This window comes from Sminthopsis crassicaudata, chromosome 2 (assembly GCF_048593235.1).
Source record: "Sminthopsis crassicaudata isolate SCR6 chromosome 2, ASM4859323v1, whole genome shotgun sequence".
In the NCBI taxonomy this organism is placed as follows: Eukaryota; Metazoa; Chordata; class Mammalia; order Dasyuromorphia; family Dasyuridae; genus Sminthopsis; species Sminthopsis crassicaudata.
Window position 1 is genome coordinate 527,760,649 of NC_133618.1, and position 20,736 is coordinate 527,781,384.

The window sequence follows — 20,736 nt, forward strand, 5'->3', positions numbered from 1 at the left end:
ATGGTTTGTCTTATGAAGTCCTAACCCCGAATGATTGGAAATCCATAGCAAGGACATGCCTGGAACCTGGAGAAAATTTATTATGGCCTGCGGAATTTCATGAATTATGTAAAATCCAAGTCAGATGCAATTTGGAAATAGGAGTTAACACACAATTCACTTTTGAGCACTTGGCTGGTGAAGGTCAGTATGGAGAGAATTCAGAACAGATTAATTATACCATGACAACATATGAACAAATTGCTAAGGCTGCAATAAAAGCTTGGGGTGTCCTCCCGGGACAGAAAGATCGGGGAGAGGCTTTCACTAAAATACAGCAAGGTCCCAATGAACCTTTTGCAGATTTTGTGGGACGTTTGCAAACTGCTGTCAAAAGAACTATTGGAGAAAATGCAGCTACAGAAATAATGACCAGACATCTGGCTAAGGAAAATGCCAATGAGATTTGCAAAAGAATTATATGGGGATTAGACAAAGATGCTCCTTTAGAGGAGATCATAAGACGCTGTGCTACAGTGGGAACAAATGCTTTTTACACCCGACAATGATGAACGTGGAAAGACAGGGTCCCTCCTGGCAAGGGCCTTCTAGAGAAACTCGGCGATGTTTTCAATGTGGAAAAATTGGGCATCTAAGAGCTCAGTGTAGGTATGGAGATACAGTGAGAAGACAGGGTGAGAGAAGACCTAAAACCCCATGTCCAAAATGCAACAGAGGACTCCATTGGGCATCAGAGTGTAGAATAATTCAGGGAAACGAGATGAGGGGCCCAGGTCCAGGGCATTAGGCAAAAAAGACTTGGGGCATGGTGGCAGCTGAGGTTACACCCAAAGAGCCTTTAGAAGGTCAGGACTCTGATTTGATCAACCAGCAGAAAAACAATCACATGGCAGAAAGGGATTACCTGATAAATCAGCCAAAAGGCAATCAGATTGTAAAAATGGATTACACTTGGGGAGAATACAGGCCTTTTAAACCAACAGGGCTGTGTCCAGTACAAACAACTCCAATGTAATTGCCAGATGATGAGAAGAGATTTAGAAAGTGGTAAATAGAAGAAAATTAGATAGGTTAACTGCCTGGGAGAGAGGGTTTGCTTGTATTTTAACAGACAGAAGAAAACAGATGAAGAAGGAAATAGATAGGTGGCAACAAGCACCTGGAGAGAGACAGAAAAAGAGAAAAACCTCAAAACAAAGGAGAAGATCTAAGAAACATCTCACACCGAAAGAGCATGGCTAATAAAAAGACTGTTAAAGAACTTTAAAGCCAGCAGGAATCATTGGATTTCCTAACACAAGATGAGACTAATGGACAATGGACTTATGGACATTTATAAATTCTCAGTTTATGATTATTTGATCATGTTATTTGTTACATACTTCTAGCATGTATTATGTGACTATATTACTATGTGTTTATGTAATCTATGTAATTATGTGTAATGCCTCCCATATTGATGGATTTATGTTTCAAGGTCATGACTACCCTATGTTCTAAATCAAAAAAAAGGGGGAGATGTTAGGATTAGCAGGTGAGAACTCAGGTTATCTGGACAGTGACAAGGTGAGAACTCAGGTTGTCTGGACAGTGACAAGGTGAGAATTCAGGTTGACTTGACAGTTCTCTGGCTCAGACCTTTGGTTTGGGCCTTTAAAGGGAGTTTACACCTTAGAAATTCTAGGAGGAACAAGCTCATTGGTTGAAGTGGTTCTTCCCAGAAGCCCTTGCATTATCCCACGCTCATTCTCTGGGAGGATAAAGAGGTAACATTAAGCCTGGAGAGCAGTCTGGACTGGGGAAGGACAAGAGCTGGAGGAGATTCAGAGCCAGGATTCAGGAAGAAGAAGAGGCTGGCTGGAGGCTCCAGAAGCCTCCCAAGAAACCTGCTCATAGAGGAAAAGATTATACAGAAAAGAAACCTCCTCCCAGAGAAGGATTACAACTGAGAGACGATCAGAACATTACAAGAAGGAAAGCAGAAAGATAGGAAAAAAATTTTTATAATACATATTCAGATAAAAGCCTCATTCCTCAAATATATAGGTAATTGAGTCAAATTTAGAAGAATACAATTCATTCCCCACTTGATAAATAGTGAAAGGATATAAACTGGCAGTTTGCAGATGAAGTAATTAGAGCTACTTATCACATGAAAAAATGCTCTAAATCACTGACTAGGAAAATAAAAATTAAACAACTCTGAGATATGATTGGCTAATTGATTATTAGATTGGCTAATATGACAAAAAAAAAGATGTAGGGGAAATTGGAACACTAATGCATTTTTGGTGGAATAATGAATTGATTCAACCATTCTAGAGAATGATTTAGAACTATATTCAAAGAGCTATAAAACTGTGCATATTCTCTGATTCAGCAATACCACTTCTAGATATATGTTCCAAATAGATCATAGAAAAAGTAAAAAGAACCCCTATCTAGAGCAGCTCTTTTTATGGTGGCAAAGAATTGGAAATCAAGGGAAGCCTATTAATTGGAGAACAGTTGAACAAATTATATGTATATGAATGTAATGGTATAAGAACTGATGAGCTGTCATATATAAGAAAAATTTGAAAAGATTTACATAAACTGATGCTGAGTGACATGAGCAGAGCCAAGAGAAAACTGTACACAGTAAAATTAACATTGTGTGATGATCAATTATGATTGACTTAGCTCTTTTCAGCAATAGTGATCCAACACTATTCCAAAAGACTCATGAGAAAAAATGCTATTTGTAATCAAAGAAAGAACAATGGAATCTGAATGAAGATCAATTTTTTTTGGTGGTTTTTCCCTTTTGATTCTGTTTCTTCTATCATGACATGACTAATGTGGAGGTATTTATATGATTGTACCTTATATGATTGCGTGTCATTTTGGGGGAGGAAAGAGGAGAGGAGAGAGAGAGAGAGAGAGAGGAAGGGAGGAAAAAATATGAAACTCAAATCTAATAAAAATGAATGTTGAAAACTTTTTATATTTAATTGAAAATAATAAAACACTATTCAACCAAAGGAAATAATTAAAGGAAACCCTTTGCAGCTTGGCTCCTTGCTATCTTTCTATTCTTCTTACACTTTACTCCTCTGTGTACTATGATCCTGTGGCACTGGCTTCCTAGCTGTTCTTCACATACAAAATGTGAATGCTTGTCACACACACTGTCTCTCCCAACTCAGTATCTTTTCACTGGCTGTCCTCCATGCTTCTTTGGCTTCTCTAAAAACTCAGCTCAAATCTGCTAATTAGAATAAGCCTTGCCCTGTCCTCACTTCTGCTACTGCCTTCTCTCTGAAATTACTTCCCAATCACGGAACAGAATAATATTCAGGTTTCTCCTCTAACAGACTGCAAATGTTCTGAGGGCAAGGATCATGTTTCTGCCTTTCCTTGCATTCCTTAACTTAACACAGTGCCTGGCCCATAGTGAGCACTACAATGCTGCTGCTGCTGAGTTTCCCCATATCTTCTCTGGTAGCCTCATGATTTAGAGGAAGGTCTTGGACTATTATTTGGAACCACAGAGGATGTGCTGGAGGATATGATCTGATAAGACTCCAATAGGATGAGAAGCCAATAACCATAAAGTTGAGAGCCCAGGCCTGGTTAAGTACATACAATGTATTTGACAATACTATTATAAATGTGTAATGGCACTTATTTCTAATATTTAAAGCATGAGGCAGTCAGGTAGCACAACAGATAGGAAAGCAAGGCCTGGAATCAGGAAGCCTTCCCAGCTATCTATAAGACCCTGGGCTAGCCATTTGTCCTCTGCCTGCTTCAGGTTTCTCATCTGTAAAATGGGGCCAATAACAGCAGCTACTACACAGGATTGTGCGAATAAAAGGAGAGGATATGTAAAGTATTTTGCAAATCTTAATAATCAATAATTCATAATAATATAATTTTCATTTCACTCTATTGGCTTTTTGTTACATAACCTATTTATATGTTGGTAGATACCTTTGTTTATCTGAGTCTGTTCATTAATGGTAGCATAAATGGGTTGAAAGATATTATTGTCATTTGAACTTTTCTCACAAGTTTAGTTTATATTTTAACTATATTACATCTTATAATTTCATATTTTTCTACAAGATTTCTTTGAGCCTCTTTAACCTGTCTAAATTCATCAAAACAAATTATGATTCATTAGAATAAATCTTTATTTCTAACATTAGGATTGGAAAAAAGTCAATATTTTATGCAACAAGTTTTGCTGCATCAATTGATAAAACTTGGCAATATCCAAAGTTTAAAAATTTGCATATCAAATATCATGCAATAAATGTTTTTTATACAAAAATTGTATTTATTTTGATAATATTCATATGAACTGTAAAATAAAAATAATACATTATAGTATAATTTGGCATTAAAGGTTTGGGAAATCTTTACAAAGAAAATATAGGAATTTATAAGAAAATATGTGATAACATTATGTGTTAATAATGCTCCAAATTCTTGGAAAAAAATCTGTAAAAATGATCCTACTCAGCCAACATTGGAAGGATATATATATGTTCCAATTTTTCTTTTAAAGGTAATGGGCTATAATGTATAATCTTTACTGATCAAATAACATGTGTACCTTTGACATAGTTACCTAGGATTAAAGATACAATATGTGACATGGAACATAGTTGTCTGCAGGGAGTTAATTGCCTTTCAAGTACTGCAAACCTGCCACTGTAACCTAATTACACCATACTCTAATAAACTGAGTTGTAGAAATTTTAAAATAAAAATCAGTTGGATAAACAAGCCTTTTCCCCCAGTATTAGCTTTTACCATCAATTATTTTAACAAATGTATATTTAAACTACATCAAATGCAGGGAGAATATAATCTTAATAAAATAATAACAACATTCATGTCTTTATAATTGAACTATAGCCCATACTAATACTGCTTTGCTGTTGTATATTAAATTGATACATCACATATTACATGTGTTCAAAACATTCTGTTCATTTGGTAAACAGTTTATTTAAGAAAATATTTTTCTTTTGGTGTTCTAGTATTAAGTATATAAGTATGCATGGTTTGGTAATGATTGCTAATTCTTGACTCCTAACTTGACTAAGGGAAGCAGGAAGAAAGGTAGAAGCAGGTTAGAAAATGATAATATGGGTTAGTGCAAGGGGAAATGCTTCACTGCTCTGTGAATGACTACTAAGTAATGACTAAGGGGACAGCATAGTTTCAAAATCATTAGTGTCATTTGTAGAGTATGTTTGCAACTCTATGAGTTTTGAACATCTCTTTCATGAACTGAGGGGTGTACTACAATTTAAGCATCCTACTAGTCCCCTTAAACAACAGGAATAAACCTCAGTTTACGGCATCCCTCAAAAATAATCAACATAACATTTTGAAGAATATATTTGGTAAGCTTGTGTTCACTCAAATATAGTTTTGACACAAAGTACAGATACAGGTAGAACTTTACTTTCATACAGAATGCAAATATACTGTGACCCCATAGCACCAAATTCCTTGTATACAAAAGATGGTAAAAAACAGAAACAACATTTTGGATAATTAAGTGCATTAGTTTATAATGTCTTTTCAGGTTTACTTTTAAAATACTACTTATAGAAAATGTTTTTGTTTCTTGATAATAAAATATTAGAATATGTTGATAGATTTTTAAAAACTATAAGAAGTTTGGTAAACAAAATATCTAAGATAAACTACACATTCTTGATTATGACTTTGGTAATGCAGTATTTTAACAAACATTTGGTTTGTGTACTAAAGTGAAGAAACAAGAAATATAAAAATGCAATGATAGAAATTGGCTTAATATGAAAACATTAGAAACTCTGTAAACACATACTTATTATATCACTGAGCAAGAATAAAGAGTGAATAATGAAATAGTGAATTAATGAAACAAATTTTACTTAGTTTTCCAGGAAACAAATAAAAAACACTGCATTATTAATCTTTCCTTGGATGTTTGCAAAAGTGGATTTCAGTTTTTTTTTTAATAATTTAGCAATTATAAGATTTAATAATCTTTTTTGACTATTCAGATGAACCATAAGGACAAAAAATTTAATATTTTTCATTCAATGCAGTTGTGAATCTTATCTTTACATGCAACTTATAAATATACTGTTTAATAAACTATGTTACCAAAAGCTAAAAACAGATGTCTGAAAGAGCTTTTAAGAGAAAGAAGTAATTATAAAATATAGGTAATGCGTTCTAAAGTTTTCCAAATATGTTGAGCAGTAAGGTGCTATAGGCAATATACATAATAATAAATAGCTGAAAGCAGTACTGAATATATTGCAAAAAAATTTTTCAACAATTTTTTATATTTTTGTTCTTAGAATGCATCGACTTTTTCTTTTCTTACACCTGACACTTCTTACATAAATGTTTTCACAGTTACAATTTCAGTAGTCTAAGAACTGCCTGAAGAGTATTGTAACAGAGGTAATTGTTGAGGGAAAAACACTATTTTAGGCACAGAAGATTTAAATCACATAATCACAATTCAAAAGATAAACTTTATCTTTACAATATGAATAAAGATAGTCATACAAGAATACTGTTTATGATGTTACTTTAAAAGTGAAGTAATTTTCACTATAAAATTGTTTAAGTATTCATATCTTCTTATGGTTTTACATCATTTATTCAATATTTATGAAATCATTAGCTAAGTTTGAAGTAGTTCCCTAGAGAATTTTAATTCAAAATGAAATGAACTGCCGCAGTTAAACTATAGAGCACATTGTTATTTATATTCTAATCAACCCCATCAAAACCCTGAGTATTTTCAATTGCTATTTGAAGCTTATCCCATAAGTCTTCAAATGATTCATATGGAGGCAGATCCAAACGATTAAAGCTGAAAGAACAGACAACAAATATTGAGATCAGAAGTTAAAAGTGAAGGAGAGTTATATTTCTGTCAAATATAGGGACTATGATAAGACTTTAAGGTCAGAAGTGTCTATCATTACTAGAAAACAAGGGCATTCTATAACATGGATTTTGTCCTAGCTATGTCTTGATGGGATATTTCTTCTTTTTGTTCTGGTGAGTGATTCTAAATCTCTCAGGTCTGCTCCCAATATCTTTATAATAGGATGGGGTGTTCCTTTTTTGCCCCAATTAGCCTTTACTCAGTGGCAAAAGAGCCATATTGCAATGGTCTGCCTGAGCAGTGGTGTCAATCTCAAATATAAAATGGAGGTCACTAATCCACATATAAGGATACTTATAGGTTGCATGGTGACTTAGTTTTTAAATGTAATATTTATATTTTACTGAATTTTTATTTATTTTGTTAAATATTTCCCATTTATGCTTTAATCATTTGGGCTACACTCAGGGGTATTGAGGATGTGGCTCTGGGTTGTCAATTTAACACTTCTGGTCTACATGACTGGGTCACTTGAGGTCTGAAGTATGGACCTACTTTACAGAAGGGCTTGATCCCTGGCTCAATTTTCCTGCAGCATATAAGAGATCTTTTCATTGGGCACACTCATCAGTTACTTAAGACTGAGGAGATTAAAATGTCTGTCAAGTCTCTCTAAATCCAGATCATTTTTGCTAAAAGTAGATTTGTTTTTGAGGGATTTATTAATCAAATGGCACTATAATATTTACCAGGTATGTGCTCTCGGTAGTTTTTCAGGAGTACCCCATTGTTCCACTGTAAAAAACTGAGGTCCATTTGAACCTATAAGGAAAAATAATTTTTGGTTTCACTCATTTTATACAAGAATCTCTCATAAAACATGAAACTTATTTTAACAAGGAACTAATTTTGCTTGGTTCAGTAAGTTTGAATTTAGGAAGTTGGCACTAAAATGCCTGATGCCACTTTTTTTTGCATAGAGACAGATTTTTAGTTTGATGTGGTAAAATCATAACCTGGAGAAAGCAGTGAATGATCTAACTAGATAACTTTTTCCAACTTTTTCCATGCACAGGGATGGGGGGAAATGTGGGGAAACCACTGACTTTCTTGCCACTTAAAATTTATGAGTTATGACAGTCCCAGAAGTGCCTCTTTTGAAACTACGTAGGGAGCTTCATAGAGCAGTAGCCACACCAATCTAGTCTGATCTGGTCCTAGGACTGTCTTTTTTTTTACTTGTAAAGGTAGTTTCAATAACTTGATACTATCAGTGCCATACCATTATATTCCCTTTGTTATTTCAATGATTCTGATCTTTGGGGATCACCAATATATATCCTTTTATGGTTTCCAGATTGCTGGAGGCCTGGAAATGATCAGATTATGCAATATTTCCTCTTTCATGGCTATTTAACAAATATTTGCTATTTTAAGCAACTTTTATTTAATTTTTTTTAATACTAGGTGACTTCTGGTAGGGATGGCAGAGCAGGAAGACAGAATGAGTGTCCAGGCTTTTTTTTTTAAGTACAAAAAACTGCCTTGTATCTCCTGAACTGCTCTTAGTGGGGAACTAATGGTAGTCTTGAACTGTGGAAAAGAAAACTCTGTAGATATTTTCAAGATAATTCTAAAATACCCAGAACCCAATAAGTCCAATACTTTAGAAAAACTGGAAGTAATAACAAAAGATGTTATAGAAGTTAAGATAATAGATGGAAGGACACAAGTATGGTTTTTTTTTTGTTTGTTTTTAAATCAGGTACATACTAACAACACTTTATTACTCTGACAACTCTTATTCAAGGAAACAGCATCTGAAGTGGAGAACTTCAACTTACAAGAAATTTTTGAAAAGTCTGTCACTAAGTCTAATAACTATTCTTGAAGTCTGATATGTGTTTAAATTTTTTTGTAAAATATACTGATTTTATGTTTAATATTTATATCTTTAAGCATTTTAAAAAAGAGACTATCTTCTCAAACAAAATTTAATACAAAATAATTATTTTAACAGATATATACCTATATTTTTAACATATGTTAACATATGTAACATTCACAGGTTTTGTCACATTTGATAATAAAAATAGAACAATTTTTTCTATTTCTTTCCCTTCTTCTACTATTCTACTATTGCTACTATTGTGTAGATAATTTTCCTTATACTATTATACGACTGCCGCTATTGTGAAAATCAACTTTTCACTGTTAATCCACACATTAGGCTTCAAAAAAATGTAAATGAATACAGACAATTCTTGTAATAAAACTACTCCATCCTTCTAATGTTTATTTATTATTTTAGTTTGTGAATAATGGCCTATTTGTTAATGATCATAACAGACTTCTAAGTTTTGGTTTTGTATTTATTTGTTAAAATAAAAAAGATGGTGTCAATACAGGAGCCAATTTCCAAAAGAATGAACAATGAATGAACAATTTGTTAAAAAAAAATTTAGTGCTTTGTGGTTTACATTTGGTTTTGCTTCATTTGATATTTCTTAGGGGTGGTGGAAACCTTATTTATTCAGCAGATTTAATTTCCTCTGAATTTATAAAAATAGTAAAGGACTATTCCATTAAGAACTTCCACATTTACATAAGAACATACATAAATTGGGTGCCCTAAAAATCAAACTGTCTTCTTGAAAAAAGGAGCGTTCTTTAATATAGCCCGTGGGATACATAGATAGCTGCAAACTGGAACAATGAAAGGCAACAGAATGACAGGAAAGAAAGTAGGTCAGGAGGAAGGATCTCAGGTATAAAATAGGCCTTCTGCCTTTGTTAATCCATTGGCTAAGAACAAATTAACAGGCAAGTGATGATGTCTAAGAAGGGGCATGAAATCCTTGAAAAAAGAAAAGAACAACAAATTAAGCAAGATAAGAGAGTGGGGAATTGATTAAACACAGAAGTTGGCTTTCTCTTTTAAAAATAGATTTCTATTTTTTGGTATTCTGAATTTAGCAAAACAACAAACATGAATATTATACATAAAGAAAAGATAGAGATAGTTATGAAAATTGCTATTCTCTACTATCTGCAGTATATATATACATACATACATACATATATATATATATACATATATATATATATATATATATATATATATATATATATATATATATATATTAAAAAGTACAAAATAAATTCATTATGTTTCAAAACTGTCCTGACTGAATATCTCCCTACAACTTTATTCTTTTCTGTGCATTTAAAAAAATAAATGCTTTGATAATGCTCCATTTTTTCCTTATTTTTTTTGGCAATGGTTATCAATTATTAATTTCCTTATTTTATCTTTCTTTTTTCCTGAGTTGTTAATGCTTAGTTATTACTACAAAGCAGCTATTTTCCTATAAGTTTTATACTAATAAAAATAAAGATTAAATAACACTGAGCTTCTGGGAGAAGAGGAAAGGAAATTTTATCACACAGTACTTCTTTGAATTTTAAAACTTAAAGCTTGTCTTATCCATATCTGGTCATGACTGCCAGTCCTGGACCAAATTATAATCCTTTTGCTATTCCATTACTGAGAGCAAGTTTAATGCTAGCTACAGTTTTTGGAAAGATTTTTTTTTCTTTTTATCTGTTAATGTAAACCAAATGCCATATTTGTACTTTTTCTAGGGTACACAACAAGTAATGTGTGTAAACTGTAACCTCTCACAGATAAAATGTACCAAAGTCATTTTGATTTTTTTCCTTTTTAATAGAAATAAATCTCCAATTTTATGCTATCAGGAGTTGGCAAACTATGCTCCTGCTTTTGTATGGACTGAAAATTAGGAATAGTTTTTATATTTTTAAAGGAAAGTTAAAATATAAAACCATTTTTAGCTCTCAGCCATACAAAAAAATAGGTGGTGAGCTAGAGTTAGTCCTAAGACTGTAGCTCCTGCCCTTGATGGACTTCAATGAGAAAACAGATTCTGACATGTAAAAGGTCAGACAACTTACCATTTATATATCTACTTCAAACTTTCAGGGTTACTTTTAAGCGTTTCCTCTAAAAATTTGGGGTACTGTTTTTGCAACAGAATTTACAATGAGATTTTAAAGATGGTACATGATTTATGGAATTTCAATATTTTCAGGATTTTTCCACTCTCATTTTGAATACTAAAAGTATAGGCCCAAATATATTTTGGCTTACCCCACATGTTATTTAAATTATAGCAGAAAAAATTCCCATTTCATTTTAGAAGATAAACATATACACTTGATACTGCAAGCTTCCAAATTTATCTAAGCAGTGGAAAAAGTCCAAACATTTTAGATAATTCCTTTCCTATTATTGATATCACTTAGTTTATGGTTTTTGAATGGAAAACCCTTACCATATAGTTCAGCAAATCCGTTCATGGGTACACGTGATGTACCAGTAACAAACTGAAGCAATCTTATTCTTTTCTCTGAATCCATCATTAAAATAGCCTGAACAAGATTTAAAACAAAAACAAAAACAAAACTCAAAAGACCTTATTTTATGTACACTTGAAAACAGGATTTTGAAGCATACTGTCATTAAGTTGCTATAGTCACTTTTTCCATGTGTATGAATTTTTTTTTTAATATTTGTACATTATGTTAGCTAAGACTGGCTGATTGGCTTTCTTTCTTTTTTTTTTTCCTTAGTTAAAATACTTGCCTCCAAGATGTTCAAGGGAAGTAGAAATTCCTAGAAATTGGGTGGTAGTGTGATAAGGCTGAAAAAAAAAACCCTTATTACAGATTTCTTCTACTTTCTTTCATGTAACAACAGTTTTCCTGAATACAATACATACTTAGGTTTCTTATGAAAAGGAACTGGATGATACAGGACGAAGAGCACTAAAGTAAAAATAGTGACTCAGCTCTAGTTTCAACTTGGCTGCTTAACTACATTGAGTCTTAGTTTCTTTATCTGTAAGGTTATGCCACAGTTCTCAGTTTCTCTAAGTATCCTGACCCAGTCTTGACTCAGTTTCTCTGCTTCTCAAAGCTCAGTCCTGCAAAACTTCCCCTCCCTCTCTATCAGAATATTTGATAAGGATAAAAGATGTTATGTTTAAGAATATCAGAATGCCTCTCCCCATCCTAAGCTAGGAGAATGTCAGACATCATCTTATCAAGATGCCTCTCCCCATGTCTGGGGTGCCTCCCCCCATTATGTCATCCACATCTCTGGTGACTCACCCCACCCTGACAGAGTCCCATTCCTTATCTCAGCACCCTGCCTCTGCCCCTGCCTCCATCTATCCCCTGAGTCTGAGCCACATGTGTGTATATATATATATATATATATATATATATATATATATATATATATATATATATATATATATATATATATATATATGTCATTAAGAACTCAAGATTGTTTGCTGGATTTTTGGAGACGAGTCTCATTCAACCCTGGGGCCAAATCATAGATCCATTTGGTCCCAGTAAATCTCTCCCTTTCACATAAATTATTAAATATCTCTAATCTCTATCTTGCCTCAGTTTCCCCTGCATTACATTTTGGAGGCCCCAGCGAGATGTTAGAAAATGATCAGGAGTAGAGATAAGAGAATTTCAGGTTTCTGCCTTGGGCCTCAGGGTGGCTGGGGATCAGAGTTCTTGGCTTGGAGAGGTCAGCCCTCTGGATTTTTTTCCAGAGCCTCTGGGAAAGAGCAGTTTCCAGCCACAACCATGTCTAAAGCCTGAAGGTGGATCCTCCATTACGGCCATGGTAGAGTAAGTCTGGATGTCTTAAGACCTGTTCTGTCTGTGCTAGCATCTGGATTTCCAGAATTATGAAATGGGCATAAATTCTGGGAGTGGGATCCCCCTACCTGGTGTCTAAAACACATCTGTGTGCCAGTTGGCACAGCTCTGGGAATTCCAGAATATAAATCTGGTGTCTTTTTTTAAGACACCATCTAGCTAAAAAAAAAACCACACACACACACACACAAAACCTCCATCTGGATTCAGGGAGGGAAGACTCTGGACCTAATAACTTTCCTCAGGGCTATCCTTTAGCCCTGGTCTGTGTTAAATGTTTTGTTTTATGTTGTAACTGCTCAGTCAACATCTGTGTATGCCTTGTTTGTCTGTCCTGTTGGTTCAGAGCTCTGGTAAATTAAGAAATTTGGGAATTGGCTGTTTCAATGTTGCAATTGTACTTAGTATGAAATTTAGTTGTGATCTTAAACTTTTAAAAACTGGCACTTAGATAGTTTAAATTAAGGTGTGGCTTGGATTGAGCTACCTTAGATAAGGCCTCTGGAGAACAAAAGGAGTTTATGCTAATTCCTTTGAACTCTGACTGGAGAAACATTTTATTAGAAATTTTTAGGATGATTTTTAAATTGTGGGAAATAATTTGACTGTTGCCTTTGCATGCCAGATTTGTTCTGAATATTCTTCTGGGCAGTTTTAAAATTGTGGGAAATAATTTGACTGTTGCCTATGCAGGCTTGACTTAGTTATCTTTGAATTTAAGATCTTAAGAAGTTGTTGGAGTGAAGTTCTGTTAACTTACCTGAAAGGGGTCACGTGTCTCTAATTAGGTAAAGACAGGTCTGACTTTTCTAAAGGCTTCAACTCTGGCTTAGGAAAAGTCCATTGGGAAGGGTGACCACGTGAAATCTCATCCCCATCCCCACCTCACTAAAGGTTGGGTAGGGTAGGGATCTTTTGTCTTCAAAGGTGAAGATTAAACTCACCCCCACTGCTCCCTGGTCCAGACAGCTACAGTACAGATAGCTTAGTTAGCCTGGGGTGAAGGTTAGATGACTTCCTTCCCCCTTGCCTCTTTGGAAGTAGAATGGGGAGAAGGGCGGTCACGGAGAATCCCCCCCTCTCCCCCACACACTCTAAGTATGTTTCAGCCTCTTTCTGCAGAGGCTTGGCTTTAGCAAAAGATTTCAAGAGATAGGCCTGATTTTAAGTTAATTGATTGATGTATAATTTGGTAGGACTATTTCTAAAAGTCTAAAAAATATTTTAAAGAACCTTTCAGATTCTTTTCTATAATTGTATCCTGAGGTTATGCCCATCATTTAAAGGGCTTCTGAAAATTATATATCTATATATATCTATATCTATATATCTATATCTATATCTATATATATATATTTGCATGAATTTTGTCCTTTTGAAAAGGTTTCTGTTATGGACAATATGCAATTTGGAATATTTGTCTATGTATTGGGTATTTTTAAAAGCAAACTGATTTGTATGTAAAATGTTCACTTATGGAAACATCTACTTAGATATATAAGAAGTGAACTTACTGAAACAAATTCTTACTGTTATAAATATAAGGTTATGGTAAATATCTGTTTAAGATTTATCTGAAACTTCAACTAATGCAATGTGTTATTAGAAGTAAAATTCTTTGGGCTTATAATTAATGCTATTTGAGAGTTTTAAAGCTTCACCCTCTGACAGTTAATGGGACGATTAAAGCAATTTTATCCTGTTTTGCTGAAAGTTAAGTTTTAACTGCTTATGTTATGGTTGTGTCCCTGCATTTTTTCCTCCTATGACTGATTTCTATGATCAGAGCAATGGTCAATAAGAAACTGTTAATGCAATTTCATTAAGTCATACCTTGCTATTTCTAATCTGGTTATATGTAATCTTTATATCCTAAATACTTGGGCAAATAAGTATCTAGTCTGATCATCTATCCCTTACTGGATATTTTGTGTCTGTGTATATTCAGGTTTTTAAAGGTTTCTAAATAATGAGAGGACAAAAGCCTAAATCACTCTTTTATTATTGGGAAGCTGCTGTCTCATTCATACTGGCCTCTTCACATTTTGTATTGGTCTGTTCTAACCTTTACTTGTTAGATTTGTCTTTTTTGTTCTAGATTTTGGTCAAATTACAGGTATTGACTTGCTTCTGAGTCCTATATCAGCTTTGATTCCCAACACGCCAGACCATACCACATGTATCCTCTGCATGAACTGAGAGTCTCCTGCCAGTGCCCAGCCTGAAGCAGTTTTCATCCTTTACCCCTGATGGACTGATATGGGGAATTTAGGAACCCTGATTGGATCATCTATTATTGTGTGTTTAAAATACGAGATGAATTTGTTAAAACTGTTTAACTATTGCTGTATGTTTCAGGGATTTTTAGGAAACTTACTGTACTAGTCTTTTATGTATAGGAATTCTGATTCACTCTTGGGATTTATATGTGGAATGGTCACTTGATAATTCCTTTTCTGTAAGAAAAAAAAAGGGAGGAAGGAAACTGGTTGAAACTAGTCAGGAAATTGGAAAAAAAAACTGATATATTTTCCTTAGTCACTTCTGCCTTGCCCCCTATTTTATTAATTCAGATTGAATTGGAAATTATTTAAACAGTCCTTTTTGTTTTTACTCCTTGCTTAAAATTTACTGGACTATAATTTGCTATTTATGTTTTAACTTTGAAATCCCTTATTCTGCTGGAATTGCCCTGATAGACTCAGTTTTGGGGATTATTTTTTAGAAACAACCAGAAATTAGACACTTGTTTTGGGACTGGCAGTCTCTCTGATCTGTTTCTCCACTCCTGTTACTCCATTTCCTTAATTAGTATTGATATCTGGCCTCCAATAGTTCGGGGTTGCCTGCTTGGTCTAACTGCATCATTTGCTCAGAAATCTGTTTCTTAGTAGCAGCTCCTGTTCTATCAGAGGGGACAAGTGATGCTACTCCAGGCCCCACTTTTTCCCCCTTTGGAGTTCCTTGACAGACTTGGGGTATCCTCTTAGGGCAGCAAGACTGTCTTGAATACTGCTACTCAGCAGAGGCTGAGTTAAATGCACAAATGACCATAGACCTAATTCACAGTGAACTGTCCATCTCAAATTGGATTCTCTGTCTGAGACGCTCCCCAATTGCAGAGGACTTGCTATTTCTGCAACAAAGAGGCCTGTGTGTCTCCCTAAATGAGGAATACTGTTTGATGTTAATAACTCTGAGGTTATCAGGGGAGACTGGTCCTTGCCATAAGTCCTTGCATTTTTCTAATTTTAGTTTGGTTTATTTGCTTTACATAGGATTGGTCAAAAATTATGGTGCTAAGACCTTCTAGAGGAAGGTAATTTGAAGATTTGAATATTCAGAAAAGAGAGAGAGTGTGTGGAATGTTATACTACAGTTCTCTTTTATTGTCCTGACTCAGTTTCCCTCATTATCCTGACCCAGTCCTGACTCAGTTTCTTTGCTTCTCAAAGCTCAGTCCTTCAAAACCTCCCCTCCCTCTTTATTAGAATATTTGATAAGGATAAAAGATCTTGTGTTTTAGAATATCAAAATGCCTCTCCCCATCCCAAACTACTGGAATGTCAGAAACCACTTTATCAAGTTGCCTCTCCCATGTCTAGGGTTCCTCCCCCCATTATGTCAACCCCATCTCTGGAGGCTTACCCCACCCTGTCAGAGTTCCATTTTCACTCTCAACACCCTGACTCCACCCCCGCCTGTGTCTACCTCCTGTATCTGAACCACATATATATATGTCATTGAGAACTCACATTGTTGACTGGATTCTTGGAGACAATAGTCTCATTCAGTCCTGGGACCAAATAATGGATCCATTTGGTCCCAGTAAATCTCTCCCTTTAAATAAATGATTAAATACTTTATAATCTCTATCCTGCCTCAGTTTCTCTAGCATTACAGTAAAATGGAGTTAATAATATTTATCCAGCAGGACTAATGTGAGGGTTATATAACACGATGCAAATGAAAGAATTTTTAACGACTATAATATAAATGTGACTGATTATTATTGCTTTTTTTTTTTTACTAGTTTAAGCAAATAATTGAGTATCTAAATATTGTCCTTTCACTTTACTTCAAATTTTCTTTTGTCTTTATTTGTAAATTTACATGAAAAAATATTAATTTTTTGAAAGGATTTTCTCACTGATAACATTCATTTTAGTTCTAGGCCACAGAGAGTAAGTAGAATCAAGTTAGGAGAAAAGAATTAAGAACATGAATGTTGAGGACTAGAATATTCCTTTTTGTATACCAAAATAAAAAGATAAATTATATTGCTTAAGTTAGTATGTCTTTTCATGTATGGAATGGATTCTAACTTATTAACAATATAGTAGATACATTCCAGATTATTTTATAAAAATCAGAGTTTTTACTTGCCTTCCAGAACCATTGGATAACTTGATGATTTACACTGTAGCCATTTTTGTATTTTGTGTGTTCCCTCCAGTCATTCACATCTACATCTCCCAGTCCACACATAAGTAACTATATAAATAAGAAATGTTAAACAGTAAATCAAGATTAAAATAATATGTATAGAATTTCTGCTAAAAATGAAGAGAGAACATATTTTACCTCTAGTTCATTTTCATCAAAAATCTTGATGAGATCTTGTGGTATAAGTTCAAAAAAGCCCTTACAAATAGAAGAGTTTTAAAATTTATGTTAGACAAATAAAGGATAGAGGCAATTAAAAAACCTTTTCATAAACATAACTATTATAGCTAAGGGAAATAATCAACTAGAAAAAAAAGTTTTAGGTAAAATAGTTCTGATGAGTTTGATTAATCTAAGCCATGTATAAATAAGAAAAATAAATAAGACTAAAAGTAGTTCCTGAACTACTTTTAATATGAAATATTAAAAGGATATGAAAAAGCAGATCTCAAAAGAATTATAAACTAATGATAATTACATGAAAGAATATTCCAAATCATTAAAAATAAGAGGAACTGCAAAGCAAAATTAACTCTGAAGCTGCACCAAGGAAAATTGGCAAAGGAATACAAAAGATGGGAATTAGTCAATTTTGAAAGGCTTGCAGAGAGGCCATTAATGCAATATTGGTGGAACTGTGAATCGGTATAATTAGTTTGGAAAGCAATTTGGAATTAAGCAAATAAAATTAATAAACTATTCATACCCTCTTAACAATAAGCCATTGCTGGATATATATTCCACAAACAAAAATAAAAATTCTAGATATGTTAAAATATTTATAGGTGCACTTTTTATGGTAGCAGAGTACTACCATATACCATATAACAGTGTATGCTCATCATTTGAAGAATTGTTAAAACAAATCACTTTATTGTAAGAAATATAAAATATGAAGAACAGAGAGAAGTATGAAAATATATGAGGCGATACCTTCCCCTACTCCTTTTCAGAGATGGGAAATCTATATATAATGTCAAATTTTTAAAATGTTGATTGAGTTTAATGTGATTTTTTTTTCTTTTTTGTAAAAATTCTGTTTTAAGTGAAAGCTCTCTGGGAGGGAGTGAGGGATAGAAATCTAGATGATATAAAAACAAAAGATATCAACAAAAATCAATAAATGCTGTAAAAAGAAAATTCAAGTTAAGATGCCACTCCACATTTAGGAAGTAACAAGAATGTAACAAATAGTTAAACATACAGACATTAACTACTAGCTCATTGTTCTCTGCCAGATAATGGCACATTTCCCCCTAAACTAAAATGTTACTTTATCATTTAAAAAAGACATTAAAAATTAAGACATTTACTTGATTCTTGTGGGAATTAGTAGGACCAATATTATTAAACTTAAGATGCATTTTGGAATTTTAGAAGAGCAGATGAAAGTAAAATGAATACCTCTTTAAAAGCAGACATTTGCTTCTGGATTCGGTTTACAAATCGCCATTGTATGACAAGACTAAATGAAAATGTAAAATGTCAGTATTTTACAATGAAAAGTTAATTAATGCAGTAAAGAATGGAAAGCAAATATAGCAAGAAGGAAATGCCTAATTATCTCAGTAGGCTACAAACTTATTACAAATAAATAATAAAGTTTTATGGTTAAAAAACTACATTATACTGGGAATATATAGTAAGAAAATCATTGCATGAAAAAAAAATCAGGAAATAATCCTTTTATTAGAATCATGGAATATTTTAAGAGTTCAAAGTAACCTTAAAAGTCATCTAGTACAACTCTCTGCCTAAGGTAAGGATCCTCTCCATAGCATTTATGATAGATAATGAAACCTCTATTTGAGTAATTGTTTGACCAGCTCATCCTAGCACATCTAGTAGCTCACTGCTTCATAAAAATGTCTTTCTGAATAGCTCTAATAATTTAATTAAATTGGATAGGCATTTAAGTACCTACTATACAGAGAGAGAATCTATAAGATCTCTATCATCAAGAAGCGTATATTCAAATGGGGGAATATAACATTTTTGCAAATATAAAAGGAAGATTTGAGGATGCAGAAAAAAAATATTAACTAAAGGAATCAGGGAGAACTTTTCATAGGAAGGAGGTAATCCCTGAGCTGATCCTTAAAGGACTGCTGTGCAATAGCTCTTAAAAAAAAAGAAGTAACAATGTCAGGTTTGGAGAATGACAAACTAGGAAAATTCAGCTGAAATTATGTGAAAAATAATGCAGAGTCAAAATAATTATAAAATTCCTTCTTTGACTAAACCAAAATTTGCCTTTTTAGAATTCCTACACATTTTCCTACTTCTAAATCTGTATTTTTGTTGTTCATTGATTATTCAGTTGGATCTAACTCTTTATGATCCCATTTGGAGTTTTCTTGGCAAAGATAGTGGAGGAATATTCCATTTCCTTCTCCAGATCACTTTACAGATGAGGAAACTAAAACAAATAGCATTAAGTGAATTTCCCAGATTTACCAAGCTAGTAAAGGTCCTATCTGAACTCCCAAAGAGAAGTCTTCCTGACTCCAGGCCACCTAGTTGCCCTTAACTCTTTGGTTTACATAGTATAAAGTGAATTGTTCTTTTATGTGACAGTCTTTCATGTATTTTAGGAAAGCTCTCATTACATTATCATCCCCCTTTCTTGATTCCCTCACCTCTTTATTATTTTCTTTTTATTAACAATTTTCTCAATAAATCCTCAAGTGATTCTGTTTATAGACCTTCCTTTGGAACGCTCTAATTTGTCAATGTTCCTTGTAAAGTGTGGTTCTTTAAACTAACTATAATATGTCAGAATGGTACTATTATGTCCTACACTAGGCATTGCTCAGGATAGAATACTATGTCAAATTTCTCTTTCTACATTTTGTGGAAAAATTTAAGAGAGTCCAAAGTAGAAAAACTAAAATAATTCAGAAACTATGGGAAAATATTAAAAGAATTGGTTGATAAGTCTAGAAAAGGAAGGTTAGGAATAACTGAAGTACATGAAGAATTATTACAAGGTTATCTACCAGATATATCTCATGTGAACAAAGGATTAAATAAGAAGACATGGCTTACATTATGGTAGTAGAGTGGTTCAATTTGTTAATGTGAAATAGCAAAAATACTTACTGAATATATTCTTTTTTGTTTTTATTGGTGACAACTATTTCAGATCCACCAATTTTTAATTCATGTTGATGGGTCTAAAAATAAACATAGTATAACTAAATATATTTGATTTTGTGAAAAAACAAATGGCAAAATATGCATTTAAGCTAAATCAAAGTGCTTTAAATTAATTTTTAAAGTCAAAACTTAAGATGTTAGGTTAAAGAACTTAGGTCACAAAATATTTTGTCCTAGAAAGCTCTTTTTTCACCTAAGAATAGGATATGAAGTACAGGGGAAGGAGATTCCATGGAACACAGGAATGTATAATGTGTATCTTTTACCCTTTGTATATTTATTTTATAATTCATATTGTTTCATTTAATTAATATTTACAAACCTGCCCAAAGAGTTCTTCATCAACTGTAAACCTCAGGTCAAGTTCTGCTGGATCATTCTCAAGAATCCATCTTAGTGAATTATAATATTCACTGTCCTTAAAGACAAATGATTGAATATTTAAAAGTTATAGCTTTAAGAAAGAC

At 33.3% G+C, this 20,736-nt stretch overlaps 1 protein-coding gene across 16 annotated transcripts in view; it reads right to left on the minus strand.

Annotated features, from left to right (window-relative positions):
- Positions 1-5,384: 5,384 nt before the first annotated feature.
- Positions 5,385-20,736, minus strand: part of NEDD4 (NEDD4 E3 ubiquitin protein ligase) — a 135,606-nt gene continuing 120,254 nt past the window's right edge. For 14 of the 16 annotated variants that reach the window (XM_074294590.1, XM_074294580.1, XM_074294594.1 and 11 more), the window contains 8 exons: positions 20,592-20,687; positions 20,213-20,286; positions 18,515-18,575; positions 17,249-17,308; positions 17,051-17,158; positions 11,254-11,350; positions 7,648-7,720; positions 5,385-6,880 (listed from right to left, as the gene is read on the minus strand). In XM_074294590.1, coding sequence (XP_074150691.1) covers positions 6,778-6,880; positions 7,648-7,720; positions 11,254-11,350; positions 17,051-17,158; positions 17,249-17,308; positions 18,515-18,575; positions 20,213-20,286; positions 20,592-20,687 — 672 coding nt within the window. In that variant the 3' untranslated portion in view covers positions 5,385-6,777. The remainder of the gene's footprint in view (positions 6,881-7,647; positions 7,721-11,253; positions 11,351-17,050; positions 17,159-17,248; positions 17,309-18,514; positions 18,576-20,212; positions 20,287-20,591; positions 20,688-20,736) is intronic. The other 2 variants (XM_074294591.1, XM_074294578.1) reach the window with 1 other exon arrangement.